A 15,161-nucleotide genomic window follows, 5' to 3' on the forward strand; every position below is an offset into this window, starting at 1 on the left:
ATTACTAACACTCTACAAAAAATACACTCCCTCAATATATCAATGAGCTTCCATTTTGTAGCGCATTTAAAAATCACAACTTACACAATAGGAGAAATCCATCTCTAAATTCTATTCAAAAAAAAATATCTGTGTTATCAGTAGGTTTATTTATCATTTCTACTTTAAGGTCAAATGTATTTTTCTTTAATTATGCTTGGTATACAATCTCAGGACTATAGAAACCAAGGATTTCATAGAATATACACAGCTGTATTCCTTAGCGTTCTGGTGATTGCCTAATATGTTAAACAAAAAATTAGTTAGAATAGTCTTTCAGAAATACTCTATAATAAAGGTTACTACTAAAAACTTAATCATCTTATGCCTTTTTTATTTAAAAACTACCTCATACAGCATTAGAGGTGGGTTTCAAGCATGTGATCTTTAATCTTTGTCATGAGCATTTATCCTTATGAAAAAGACTGTTTGGCTCTAATGAATGTTTCTGTATTCCAGTCTTCTATATTATATATTCTATATTAAAATTCTACTTTGATGGGGGGAGAAGAAAAGTGATATGGAAGAAAGACAAGAGGTATAAGACAGCAGAATGAACTGAGAAAGTATTCATTTCTTTAAACACAGTCCTGGAGAAAACATACGTACCAGCTGGTTAGATACATCGGCATGATCCTTTTTGGTCATACCTTCTCCAATAGCCCACTTCATTCACCGAGACAACGAGGGCAGCACATTAATAGGCGGGTAAATCTTGGGTAAAAGGGGAAGGGGGAAAATATTATATTTAAGTACAAAATTCAAGCTTTACTGGTAGTAAAGGAGGATTTTGAAACTCATTTTTATTGCTTAAATTGCATAAAACTGCTACATTTGTTTCCTAGATGATTCCTAATATCTCTTCCTGGTAAGAAAAGGAAGTAAGAAACATTTTACAGGTTAAGATTTCTTTTTGAGAATCAAATCCAAAAAGTAAAATCTACAAAACAGTACAAGATTCTATTAAAAACCTGAATTTTCAACATCTGCCCACAATAGCAAATCCAAATGGTCTTCTGAACTCTGACTCATAAAATCACACATAAAAAGATTAACAAGAATTTCACCTAAAGGCTGATATCAGAAGCTGGCATCTACTAAAGAACCAATACAAAATCTGTTTTTGATTATTCAGTCATAAAAAAGAATGAAACCTTGCTGTTTGCAACATCATGGATGGACCTTTAGGGCACTATGCTAAGTGAAATAAGCCAGACAGAAAAAGATAAATACCATATAATCTCACATATATGGGACCTTAAAAAACAAACAAAAAAATGTCAAGCTCACAGATAGAGAACAGACTGGTGGCTGCCTGAGGCAGGGGATGAGTGAGCCAAATGGGTGAGGGAGGTTAAAAGGTACAAACTTCCAGTTATAAAATGAGTAAGTCATGGGGATGGAACTTTCACAGCATGGTGACTATGTACGTTAATAATACTGTATTGCATATTTAAAGGTAGCTAGAAGAGTGGCTCTTCAAAATTCTCATCACAAGAAAAAAAGTGTTGCAACTATGTGAGGTGGTGGATGTTAAGTGGACTTATTGCGGTGATCACTCTGCAACATCTACAAACATCAAATCATGACATTGTACACCTGCGACCAATGTAATGTTACATCAATTATACCTCAATTAAAAAAATTTTAACAATAAAAGACAAAGAAAAAACTCTGAAAAATCTGTTCTTGTATTAATAACAAAAGTGTGTGTGTTTAACAACGGGTGGGATCTAAAAACACTCCACGGAATAGTGGAAACTAGACCCAGAGTTTTGTCCAGAGAGTAGTGAGAAAAGCAGTTTCCCAGCAACACAGGCTGACCTGAAGGAGGCTAGTACAGATACTTAGAAGGCCTTAAATGCCAATTAAGCACCTGAATAGGTCCACGTGAAAGTTTTCAAACTTGCTATTTCTATTATTGTTTTTAACAGCAGCATCATTCTTACCCTGCAAATAAATCTCATTTTTTAACGAAGGAGTTAGAGTGGCTAGAGTTCTGCATTCTTTTCTCTACCAGAATAATTTTTATTGTTATATATATTATTATTATATGTGACCTGGAGGGAGTCACTCACTCTTTGAGACCTTGTTACAGGGAAGAACCAAATCTGACTACAGGGTGGATCTGTTTCTTTTACTTTAACCTTTGCCTTCCGCTGCTTTTGTTCACTAAAAGGATACATAATGGCCTGCCTCGGGGAACCCTGTTCCTCTGTCTGAATGTTAATCCAAAGTGCCTTTGTTCAGAGAAACATACGGACTCTGTCCACCTGTGGATGGCTGCAATTAAAAAGAAATTAACACATCCCCTCCCTGAGGCTGGCCATTCCAGGGGATATTCGCAAAACTTATGGCCCTTTTACTTTACCGCCTCATCTCCTCCCCATCTCTGTGCTATAGAAGAAACTGGCATCCAAACCCCGATAAGATGGTTATTTTGAGACTTCAGTCTGCCGTCTTCTCGGTCTGCTGGCTTTCCGAATAAAGTCGTATTCTTTCCCTCAATGCGTCATCTCTGATTTATTGGCCTGTCGTGGGGCAAGCACAGCAAGCTTGGACTCGGTAACAACCTTAGTTTATCCGGATGCGGGTGCTTTGTACCAGGTGAACTCTAAAGTTTTCCCTTCTGTAGATAAGTTTACCTCAACACGTTCCAGAAGGTAAAAGAATAATCTCTCCTTCTGCTTGATTAAAGTAAGCAAACATCTACCTAAAGTGCACTTAAAATATTTGCTTTCCAGACATTTAGGTAATATATTCCGCCATGAAAATCTCAAGTTGTGGTCAATGTGTTGGAAAAAGTATGCACTTAATCAGTATTTCCAGTTTGGGTTTATGGCCTCTTGGTGGAAACAAGTCAGGAGAGTCAAAAGCAGAAAGAGATAACCATCTCCGTGTGTCCCACCACCTTCTCCTACAGCAAGAGGGAACCCACCTGCCCCATGGCTGAGCACAACTACACCACACAGGAACTCACAGCGCCTGGCCCTGAAATAATCCGAACCCCAGGGCCAATGCAGATCTGTGAAACTGGGTCCTAAATGCTGCTTTTAATTGACATGCTTTTGTTATCTGTATTGTTTAGACAGCTGCAACGTAAGCATGATAGAAATATTATTGAAATCAAGTATTTTTCAAACACATTGCTAAAGTTATAGGCTTTTACTTTTTTTTTTTCCCTCCTGCTTGAAATATTATTAATCTAGGATGGAACACAGCTCACCCTTCCTGTGCAGCAAAAGTACAGCTCAAGTTTCTCAATACTCTTTCGTTCCCAATCTTTCTAAATGATCAGGAAGAAAACATTTTAGAAGACATCTGGGAACATATCTTTTGCTGGCAAAGATGTTGAAAACAGAGAAAAAGTCAGAAAAAAATTACTTCCAGTGACATCAAGACCGTATTTTGAAATTGTTACCGACCAGGGTTCTTGGCGTCCTTAAACAATAAAAATTGATCAAAGGCCAGACAAGAAATTCAGGCAAGGCTTTATTGGGGCCCCTGCTGCAGCAGGGGGGAGCGAGAACAAACAACAGGTTCCTTTGCTTGCGTGCTCCCTAAGCGGGGGCGAGCTTGCTGCTTATATGGCAGTGGTCCCCAAACCTTTTTGGCACCAGGGACCGGTTTCATGGAAGACCATTTTTCCACGGACCGGCAGGGGGTGGGGTGGGGGGATGTTTCAGGCAGTAATGTGAGCGATGGGGAGCAGGAGATGAAGCTTTACTCGCTCCCCTGCCACTCACCTCCTGCTGTGCAGCCTGATTCCTACCAGGCTGTGGCCTGGGGGTTGGGGCACGTGCAGTACCCTGCTTTTGCTCTGGGATCTTCAAAAGTGGCAGTTGGGTTTTTTGGTCTCTTTGTATCTTTTGTCCAGAATTTGCCCCAACTGGGCATGCACGTCGTTATTTTTAGTCCCATACAGTTTCTTTGTTATTTTGTTGCTTGAGGAGAGGTGTGTCGAGGTGCAAGCACTGCAACACTGCAGCAAAGGGCCCCAGGTCCCAGCAAAGGGTCCCAGGTCCCAGCCTGTCTCAAAATCAATATATGGCTGTTGAATACAATACTAGAACACTGCAAATAAAAGTATGTTATTTGATACATGGCACAAATTTAGTTCTGACAAATGAATTGGCTTCTAAACTTCAAGAGTAACACAAAAGAAGAAAATGAAGTATGCTTAGTGTTATTAAGGAATGCCTCAAAGGAGTGCTGGGTAGTGGGCATATTCTATTAGCAGCTTCAAGGAATTAAATAAATTAATGAAATTAAAGGAATTAAAGTATTTAACTGTGAGTCTAGACTGTTTTAGGACTACTGGGAGAATAGCACTAACCCAGTGGCCTCCTGTATATGTTGAAAATAGTAATATGCAAATTGGGTCATTTGTACAAAATTTAGGAAGATTTCTCATTAAGAAGTTCCATTGACTTAAAGTGATACCAATATGTGTTTAGTTCAACATTAAACTACTTCAAATGGTAGGGAATTCCTTTAACCTACTGTTATGTTGAAGCCCTAACCCCCAGTACCTCAGAATGTGACTGTATTTGGAGAAAGGGTCTTTAAAGAGGTGATTAAGGTAAAAGGAGGCCATTAGGGTGGGTCCTAATCCAATCTGACTGGTGTCCTTACTAGAAGAGGAAATCTGGACACAGAGAAGCACCAGGGAAGTGTGCACACGGAGGAAAGACCATGTGAGGACACAGCAGGAAGACAGTCATCTGTCAGCCAGGGAGAGAGGCCTCAGAAGAAACCAACCCTGCCAACACCTCGATCTGGGACTTCTCGCTACCAGAACTGTGAGAAAATAAATTTCTGTTGTTTAACCGTCTGAATGTGGCATTTTGTTACTGCAGCCCGAGGAAAATAATACTCTTAGCTTCTGGATTGGCCTGTGGTGGCCTTGCTGAGTGACTTGGATCGGTGAGTCCCTTCCGGCTCAGCCACAATCCGTTATACTCATGACCCTCAGGGTCTCACAAGGTTTGTATGCTAGGTGGGTGCCATGTTCGCTACCACTCTCTAAGTCTGCCTTATTTCCAAAGTACTTTAAGTTTCTCCTCAGACCGTCACTGACCAGTCTAGTTCTGGCAAGCAGAAGGCACTCGGTGGCATTGTTGAAATTCAGGAAGTTTTCAAGTTTAGTTGTGTCTGCCAGTTGAATTCCCGGAAGAGTTTGTGTCTGAGAAGGACCACGATGGTACCTCCTAGCTAACTCAGACCATCCTTAACCACATTCCACACCGTCCGTGCCTAACAGACACTTGTTCACTGACTCAATTTTCAGGGCCAATTGGTCATTTCTAGGCCTTTCCATTCTTTCTAGCGCAGGCTCCTTGTTCTCTCCTATAGAGAGGGCCAGTCCAGAGGTGTCCTCTATGAGCCATCGCTCTTAAGGACTCAGGGAAATCACCCTGAGTCCTTATTTTTGAAATGTGGCATCACTTATTTTTGAAATGTGACAGATTAAGCGCCTTACTAGGGAATGACCATTTCTTAGGTAATGAATGAAGGGCCTTGGTCGTGCCCTCCTCAGGAGCAGAGCCTCCAGAGCTTCAGAAGGACTTGGTGTGTTCTGTCCACCTTAGCGCAGGACCATGCTGGTATTGTCATGTAAGAAACTAAGGGTGTTAAATCAGATCATCTTATTAAAATAATAGAATATAAGATTGAAAGTAAGAAAGACTGAAGGAAAGGAAGAAAAAAAATCAGAACCAAAAGAGATAAGAGTGATAACATCGCAGGCCTGAGTCACCATCCTGAGAAAGGCTTGCTGGTGTCTAGGCACCTGAATTTTGGGAGGGCTTTCACCACTCCCAGAATTGATAAGAGTGGCTCACTGCTGCCTAAGATGTTTATGCAAACAATGTGGTTGGTGCTGAACACTTGCTTTCCTTCTGGAATCTGGGATTTTGATATGTACCAGGGAGAGGGTGCCTACATGACCATCCCCCATAAAAGCCTGGGCTCCTAGGCTGAGGCTAAACTTCCCTGGTTGGCAACATTTCACACATGTTGTCCTCATCGCTGGAGGACTTAAGCGTGTCCTGTGTGGTTCCACTGGCAGAGGACTCGAGGGAACTTGCCTCTGGTTTCCTCCAGACTTTGGTCCACTTGCCTTTTCCTTTGTTGACTGTACTTTGTGTCCTTCTGCTGTAAGAAATCACAGCTGTGAATATAACGCTAGGCTGATTCCTATGAGTCCTTCCAGTGAATCATGGAGCCTGGGAGTGGCGTGGGGGACCCCAATACAGGAGTGATCACGGAGAACTGCCAGAGGCAAAGAACCCAGAGTGGAATGCAGCCTGGAGACATTCCCTATAGGACACAAGTCACCTCCATGAGAACTGCACAGAACAAGCTCTTAACATAGCGTCCTCCTTTCCACCTGTCACAGATGGGCCTTTCATAATAACAGGAGATCTGTTCTGCATTTCCACACTTTCAAGTAACAATCACAGGTCACAGGAAGACGCGTGACACAACATACTTATATATTCCAAGCGCTTTATCTAGTAACAGGGCAACTCTACGAGGCTTTCTCAAGATTTGGCTCTTTCGGTGATTTCATTGCTTCTGAGAATGAGATGATTATCTTGCGCTCAATAAAACATACAAACAAATAAATGTGTTAATGTCTGTACTAACTGTTAGATTTGGGTAGACTAGTATAGGCTATGTGTGGTAGGATTAATTCTTAGATTTGCCAAAGTCCAAAAGAAGAGAACCAGGTAAGCATCAAACTTCACACTTGTCATCACAAGAAAAAGAATGTGTAACAATGTGAAGTGATGTTTGTTAACTAAGCTTATTGTGGTAATCATTTCACAATATATACATACATCAGATCATTCTGTTGTACACTTTAAACTTACACAGTGTCATGTGTCAATTACGTCTCAATAAAACTGGAAAATAAATTTCACGCTAATGGTAGACATCTTGAACAAAAATTCCATTTTTAAATAATTTGTGAGGAAGAGTGAAAGCCACTGAACAACTAAACCCTTCTGAGACATTCCGTATGGATTTTTAACCTCTTTCAAGAGGCTAACTGTCCATTTTAATATTAGGGAAAAGTAGACAATCCTGCAACAGTGGAATGAAAAATTCCTCCATTCAAAATTTTCTTCTCAAATCAGAATATTTAGATTTATCCTACACTGTGTTTGTAAGGGAAACATACTTACTACCACAAGATTTTGCTCTCATTTATGCAAAAAATAGTAGCTCTCTTACAGTGTTTGTCACAATTTCGATTTCAGAGGAAGTGTTAACTTACATAGGATTTAGCCAAATATGTTTTAAAATATGTCAAGATTGGGACTTCCCCGGTGGTCCAGTGATTAAGACTTTGCTTTCCAATGAAGGGGGTGCAGGTTTGATCCCTGGTCAGGGAGCTAAGATCCCACATGCCTCAGGGCCAGAAAAGCAAAACATAAAACAGAAGCAATATTGTAACAAGTTCAATAAAGACTTTAAAAATGGTCCATATGAAAAAGCTCTTTAAAAAAAATATGTCAAGATCAAACAGCTGTTTTTAAACTAATTGTGTATTTAAAGCTCTTTTGGTAGTTTTAGTGACAAAATAGAGATGCTTTTTAAATTTGAGTTAGCAATACTGTTAAACCAAAATGATTAAGGTCATACGGTTCACACTGTAATTTCAAAATTAACTCTTACACAAGAGAAGTTAATCTTAGAATAGGACAAAGAAATATATATTTGAAAACTAAGTTTAAGTAAATGTGAAATAAGTCCTTTGCAACATATAATTGCCATTTCATAAGAAAAGTAAAAGGCTGTGTGTTAGTCAGAGCAGAGGTAAGACAATTCTCCATGGGCTTCTCACATTTCTGCACATCTTACAAACAGAAGCACCGACAGCCCTTTATGCTCAGCTATCTTTCCAAGGATGTTTATATAGAAAACAGCCTTGTAAGATAATGTCTTCTTCCAGAGGTAAGGGCAAGCATGCTTACCTCCCAAAAGATTCTGATTCCCTGAACTCTTGTATTATAACCCACTGTGTGTGCAGGCATCCATCTGGGCCTAGCCACACAGCCCCTGTGTGACTCAGGGTCAAGGAGAACCAAGGCAAATATTCGGATGCCCATGCTGGCTGCAGTGGTTTATGAGTAACCAAGTAAGTAATAGAGTCCTTTGTTTCTGACCCATAAGTCTTCTGTCTTCTACCTGCATCCATGGAAAACGGCAGCTTAACTTGTTGCAAATAGGGCAAAATCTCAGATACTCCAAAGTTCTGGATGGAAAGATTAAAGTTCATCTCTCAGAAGACTTACTATAGAATGCATATGAAAAGGTCTATGACTAAATAATCTATTTATTTCAGGTCACTATGCAAACATTTATATATTTTAACATATTGATCTGCTCAATATGTTAAAATATATATGTATGTTTGTGCTCTTTTGTTTTTTATTGATGCATGATTAGAAATTCTTCTTTGTTTCCTTTTTAAAAATGGTATGTATTGCATTGTTTTTTGATAGAAAATAACAATGAAAAAAAATGTAGTCTGTGGTCTCACTAGTCAGAAAATCCCTGGTGACCTAAAAAATAAATAATAGACATAGGCACACTTGGCTAGAAAATTCAAATAGTACAGAAAAGCTTAAGGAACACAGAAGCCACTCTTTCCAACCCAGCACCAACTTAACCATTTTTATGGTTTATTAAAATTGTCTGGGCTTTCCTGGTGGCGCAGTGGTGGAGAGTCTGCCTGTCGATGCAGGGGACACGGGTTCCAGCCCTGGTCTGGGAAGATCCCACATGCCGCGGAGCAACTAGGCCCGTGAGCCACAACTACTGAGCCTGCGCGTCTGGAGCCTGTGCTCCGCAACAAGAGAGGCCGCGATGGTGAGAGGCCCGCGCACCGCGATTAAGAGTGGCCCCGGCTCGCCACAACTGGAGAAAGCCCTCGCACGGAAACGAAGACCCAACACAGCCAAAAATAAATAAATAAATAAATAAATAATTAAAAATGAATATCTGCTTAAAAAAAATTGTCTTTTACTTCTGCATTTACTGCTTCCCATAAATCCTTTCTTTTCAGATTTTCTGGTAGGAAACTCCACAATCTAAGACAGGGAAGGCATCAGGTTCCTGGTTTAGGCACGGTGGCCACCATCCCTCTGCCATGAGATCCTTCTCATCATTAACAATGTTCTAGGGAAGCTGCAGCTTAGGTTCCAGGCACTGGGGGAAACGTAAGCAAATACTTCCTCCTTCCTCTTCCCAACAGGGAAGTGTGCTGGGCCCACAAGACTCCAGTCCCTGTCACCTGGGGACACCCTCCCCTTTTCTCTTCCAAAAGGGAAAGAGAAAAAGATCTACCATGGCCATAGTTAATCTTCTGAAGAGTAGATCAGGAGCTTATTTTTGCTTTAACCATGTAGAAGCAGGATCAACTGAAGTCACTATTGTGAACTGATTACCATTCATTTTTAATTAAAATGTGACATAATAAAAAGCATGCATCTCGTTAACTATATGTCACATTTGCTCAGCTCTAAATTTTGCTACACCATATTCTATTCATGTAATTTCAGTCTTTGAGTTTGTTTCTGCAGTAAAATTTCCACCTACATAAAATTTAACAGAATTGAAGAAACATGTTATGTGTACAGCCAGGTCTTTATCATTTCAAAATGTTTATATCCATACTTCAGTATGCTTTGATGATCTTATTTTTAACCTCAGAGTACAGGTTGGACTCTTTAGATATGCAGATTAATCTATGATCTTGCGATTTCAGAGTCACAGGCAATGATGGTATCATTCACCAACCAATTGCTAGTGTCAGGAAGCAGACTTTTCTTCTGCCCTATTAGGTTTAGTAATTAGAGGCCTGCAAATTAAAATGACAAAAGATAGTTTAACAGGAGAAGAAGTTTATTCATATATATGGGAGCTAACAAGAGAAGTAACTATCTCACTAAATGTTTAAAGTTAGAGGTTTATATATCTAACTTAGCAGAGAAAAGGAAAGTGGAAGAAAGGACTTCTATTCTTTTAGAAGAATAAATGAACGATAAGTAATTTTGTGATTATTTTGTGTCTGCACGTTCAAGCGGTCTTTCCTTCTTCTATGCGAATCTCCCCAGAGAGGGGATTTGTGGTAGGTTTACTCTTGATTTCTCTCCTGGGAGTAGACCTGTCTTGAAGAGGGAATCATAGAAGCCTCATTTCTCAGAAATGTCTGCTTTTCGTCAAATAAGGAAAGCTCTTTCTGCATCTGTTGATTCCCAAATGTTTTGAGCTTAAAATAATCTCCATACCAACTCTGAGGGTCCAACTGGGTCTCTAGGCATTCCTCCCTATATGTCCTCACTTGTAATGCTGTGAGGCAGTGCCTACTCTACCTTGTACAGATAAGGAAACTGGCTCAGAAGGACTCAGTTACCTGCCCCCGGTGAACAACTAGCCAGTTTCAGAGCTGGATTATTACAAGGGACATCTGAATCCATGGCCCAGCCTCTTAGCCCTTTGAGACATGATCACTCAAGAGATCTTAGAGGGCTTCCCTGGTGGTGCAGTGGTTAAGAATCCGCCTGTCAAGGCAGGGGACACGGGTTCGAGCCCTGGTCTGGGAAGATCCCACATGCCGCAGAGCAACTAAGCCCGTGGGCCACAGCTACTGAGCCTGTGGGCCACAACTACTGAAGCCCACATGCCTAGAGCCCGTGCTCCGCAACAAGAGAAGCCACTGCAATGAGAAGCCCGTGCATTGCAACGAGGAGTAGTCCCCGCTGGGTGCAACTAAAGAAAGCCCATGCGTGGCAACAAAGACCCAACACAGCCAAAAATAAAATAGAACAACAACAAACGTTTAAAAAAAATAAGAGCGATCTTAGAGCTCATGTGATCCAACCCTCTTTATGCTATAGAATAAATTTGTTTACCTCACTGTCAATCACTAAATCACTAAATGGGGGGTCTGGGACAATTTTCTCAGCCCATTTGTGTCCCGGTTTTTCCATCTGTAAAATGATTACAGTACTCACTTCAGAAGCATGCTTTGAGGAACAGTGCCAGGCACATAGTAAGTGCTAAGTATCTGCTCTTATTATTATTTACTTTATAGACATCAACGCATTCTTATAAAATATTCCAAGACTAAGTGTACAGAATAAAACATGTAAATCATCTCTTACCCACCTGCCCACCCTCTTCCCAGGGGTCACCATCAGTGGATGTGTTTCTAGTCCTTTACCATCATAGTCATACCTATTTTTAATCTGTGCAAACACTCATGAGCTGTCTTCATGCATTTTAACAGAAATGGAATCATATTTTGCAAATTATTCTCCAACCTCCTGTTTCCATTTAAACCACTCAAGTCTTATAGATCTTTCCATGTCAGAACATCTCAGTGTTGCTCATTCTTTTTTAACAGCTGCATGGTGTTATACTGAATGGACTTAAAATGATGTACCCTTCTGATATTGATAAGCTTCTAGGCAGTTGTGGGGCTTTTGGTTTTGTTTTTTTCATGTAGCTAGACAAGCCCTTAGTGATTATAGACATGTGGAAAAGCTAAAGAGAGCATGTTGTTCCAGAAAAGTTCACATTAATATACAGCAGAGACTCTTCTCTCATGATTGGCTTCGTGTCTCTCCAGCTCTGATAGATAATATCATCTAAACAAACATTTGGGGTTTTTTTTTTACCCATTTCTAGTGGGGCTGCACTTTTGGTTCCCTAACAACTTGCAGCTTCTGATCTGGGCAGAGTGAAGAACAAAAATAAAGGTGATGGTGGAGCTTGTGCCTAGGATGACACCCACTGGACTGAGATAATGAAACAGCCACTGAATGATGCACGTTTGACCCTGGGGATGTCAGAGGTTCCTAAGGGAGCTTTTAATGGGCTAGTATCACAGGGTCACTTTTTAAAAACAGGTTCTACTTAAGTGGGACTGCATCTTTCTGCATGTTTCTTTCTACCATCCTAGTTTCCTTCCAAACCAACGGGATGACAGACCATGCTACAATAACATGAACATGTCGGTTTACATGAGGGAGCAGGGAGTTTACCCTTATCTGGGGAATTCTGAAATAGAGACTCCTGGAGGCACTATTTCTACCTGAATGTTTTGCACACTGCTAACTAATCACTTCTTAACTGCATGAGAGAGGAGTTTTTCTATGTACCATTTCAAATCAGAATCCGATGGTATTTTACCATTAGGCAACAAAACATCAGCAGTTTCCAAAATTTAGTGAAATTTACAATAATTGAAAAAAAATTTTGTGCTAGCAAAAGTATCCATGAGAGAAGAATCCAAGCCAGGAGCAAATATATTATCAAATTATTCATGAAATAATAATGATAATGATGTTGTGTGTTTGTGGAGAGCTTCCCATAAATGACGCCCTGAGCCAAGCACTTGGCTTAGATCACCTCACTTAATTGTCTCGACAGCGTAATCACTCTCACCTAAATATGAATTCAATCAGTCTGACTGGTTGAAATGCAAGGAAGAGTTCACTGATGTTCCCTGGTTTATAAAGAAAACTGCTTGTTATTACTTCTCTTCTGGATTATTTCACAGACATTAGATCGAAGTTTTAGAAGAAAATTCCCCATTTTAGTTTAGCAGATCTTCCCATGTTTTTATCATGTCTTAGCTATAAAAATTTCAGAAATGCAAATATAGAATGTAATATAATATAATATACTCTTTACAAATAAGTAAAAGCAAAGATTTATCTCATTCACAAAAATGCTAAAAAAGCAAGATAGCAGAATTAATGCTTTAAACTTACTTAACACCTGACTACTACAGGCTACTACAGATGAATAAACGTCTATAGAAGACAAACTACAGGGACTCCCCTGGTGGCGCAGTGGTTAGGAGTCCGCCTGCCAATGCAGGGGACACGGGTTTGAGCCCTGATCCACGAAGATCCCATGTGCTGCAGAGCAACTAAGCCCGTGCGCCACAACTACTGAGCCTGTGCTCTAGAGCCCGCAAGCTCTGCAACATGAGAAAGCCACCGCAATGAGAAGCCCGCGCACTGCAACGAAGAGTAGCCCCCGCTCGCCTCACTATACAGAAGGACTATATGATGAACAGCATCAAATTTATAATCACTGGGCAAACCATGAGGTACGATTTGAAATATACTAGAAATAGCAGTGTCTTTCAAAATATCCCTTCTAGTCTTCCCCATAGTGTCTAAGGGGGCACCATGGCATTGAAATATTGATTTACTGTGAATCTCAAAGACTTTTCAATCTTAAGAAGTGTCTTTCTGAAATGGAACTACCCTTTGTGGCATTCTTTTTTTAAAAAAATTAATTAATTAATTATTTTTTAAAATAGATCTTTATTGGAGTATAATTGCTTCACAATACTGTGTTAGTTTCTGTTGTACAACAAAGTGAATCTTTCAAGTCAGGGTCTCTCATCCGTTTATTCATCCAACAATATTACTTGAACCACAATTGCCAGCAGGCGCCGTGTAAGGCTCTGAAGAGGATGGGAGACAGAGGCAGAGCTTTCCTAGGAAAGCTCACATTTTCACCTCCTTTATTTTCACCTGAGAGCAGCTGACACAGAAAGAGCAGGAGAAAATGTTGATGTCTGAGTAGGTAAGAGGGAAAGGACAGAACACTCTCTTTGACCGCCTTACTATGAGCTGCCATGGGCTGGCTCTGTGGACAGAACATAAAACATGTGGAAAGACTGTGCTGGGGTAAGTGGTTTCTACATGGACTATTTCTAAGACAGTGTTATGCTCTTACAATTTCTCACTTTCATTGTATAACTGTCTCTGCTCTGAGTACATTTCAGAGAAAAATCTTAGGTGAGCATTCAAGTAAAGCAATGAAAATGTACTGCAGTGTGATCAAGTGGGTATTTTAGCGATTTATAATTATGCCTCTAACATATAAAATGCTCTACACTTCACAAGTTGGGCTTGTTAGGAGGCAGATAAATTCATGAATGTGTGCAGTCTCTATTATATGTCTATCCTGGACTATTTTACTTAAAGATTTATATAGCTGCATAGGAGGTGATTTTAAGAAAAATACTTTGACTACTTTTTCATGTTAAATACTCACTACAAATATTGTAGGAATAGTCAAAGATAGAATTCTTCTGTTCACCTCTTGTCTTGAAGAAGCTTTTACTTGGTGTTTTTGAGTGACATAAAGTCTCTTTGCCTTTGTGTTTGAAAGTGACATAAGTGTGGTAGGTGTCCTGATACAAGGATGGCATTTTCGGTTCCGTGCCTGTCTCTCAAAGGTTCAATGAAGCACAGAGGAGCAGGTGACTTCCTTACTGTTTCTCTGTGGGCTCTGCCTGTCCTATCACTGAGTCTGCCTGTCATCCTTGTGCAAATGGGCAGGCAGTTTACAGGCCCCATGGGGTCTGTGTCCTGGCTTCAATGTTGGACCCATTAGGAGAGCCCTGGGGGGCCATATGAGTTGCCCACAGGGTCCTACCTGAGCTCAGGGGAGCAAAGGTGGAGATTGAGGGCAGTGAGAGCTCTCAGCACCGCTGCCCCTCGGCTCCCTCCCTGGAGGTGGTGATGAATGCCCAGACCTAAGAGCCTTCTGTCCATGTTTGCTGCACATACAAACTTAGTGAGGCAGTGATGAATTTGTGGAGAAAACAATATTTTTTTAAGTCCAAAGAACTAAATTAGAGTTCCTGACCTGTTGTGATTCCAACTTTGTATACATCTCTTAATCTCCATGAACCTCCATTTTTCTGCGCAAAAGAGAGGTAACAGTGATTGCCCTGACTACCTCCACGATGGAAGATGTATTGGTGTTTTATGTACAATGAAAAACTATACAGGAGTTCCATGGCCGATGGTTTGTAGAATGAGGCAAGGTAGAATAAAAACAGTGACAGAAGGAACAAAAACAGAAAGACGGGGTGTTCTTTTCTTGTTAAACAATAATGAATTCACTGAGGAGTCTGAAAAGTTCCAGGAGCTGGGTGCTGCAGAGCCCAGCGGACACCATGGAAACCTCAGCAGGATGTCCAGTGTTTCAATGTTGCATCACCGTTAACTAATAGGAAGCCAGTTTCCTCTCCCTAACTTTCGGAGAACTAAGGATTGTATATTTTGGAAAAT

The 15,161-nt window shown here is 40.4% G+C and overlaps 1 protein-coding gene across 1 annotated transcript in view; it reads right to left on the minus strand.

Moving 5' to 3' along the window:
• Positions 1-705: 705 nt before the first annotated feature.
• Positions 706-15,161, minus strand: part of LOC309653925 (contactin-associated protein-like 3) — an 85,121-nt gene continuing 70,665 nt past the window's right edge. The window contains exon 4 of the mRNA XM_082478666.1: positions 706-753. Within this exon, the coding sequence (XP_082334792.1) occupies positions 712-753 (42 nt within the window). The 3' untranslated portion in view covers positions 706-711. The remainder of the gene's footprint in view (positions 754-15,161) is intronic.

This window comes from Balaenoptera physalus (genome assembly GCF_965194825.1).
Source record: "Balaenoptera physalus genome assembly, contig: HAP1_SCAFFOLD_1465, whole genome shotgun sequence".
In the NCBI taxonomy this organism is placed as follows: domain Eukaryota; kingdom Metazoa; phylum Chordata; class Mammalia; order Artiodactyla; family Balaenopteridae; genus Balaenoptera; species Balaenoptera physalus.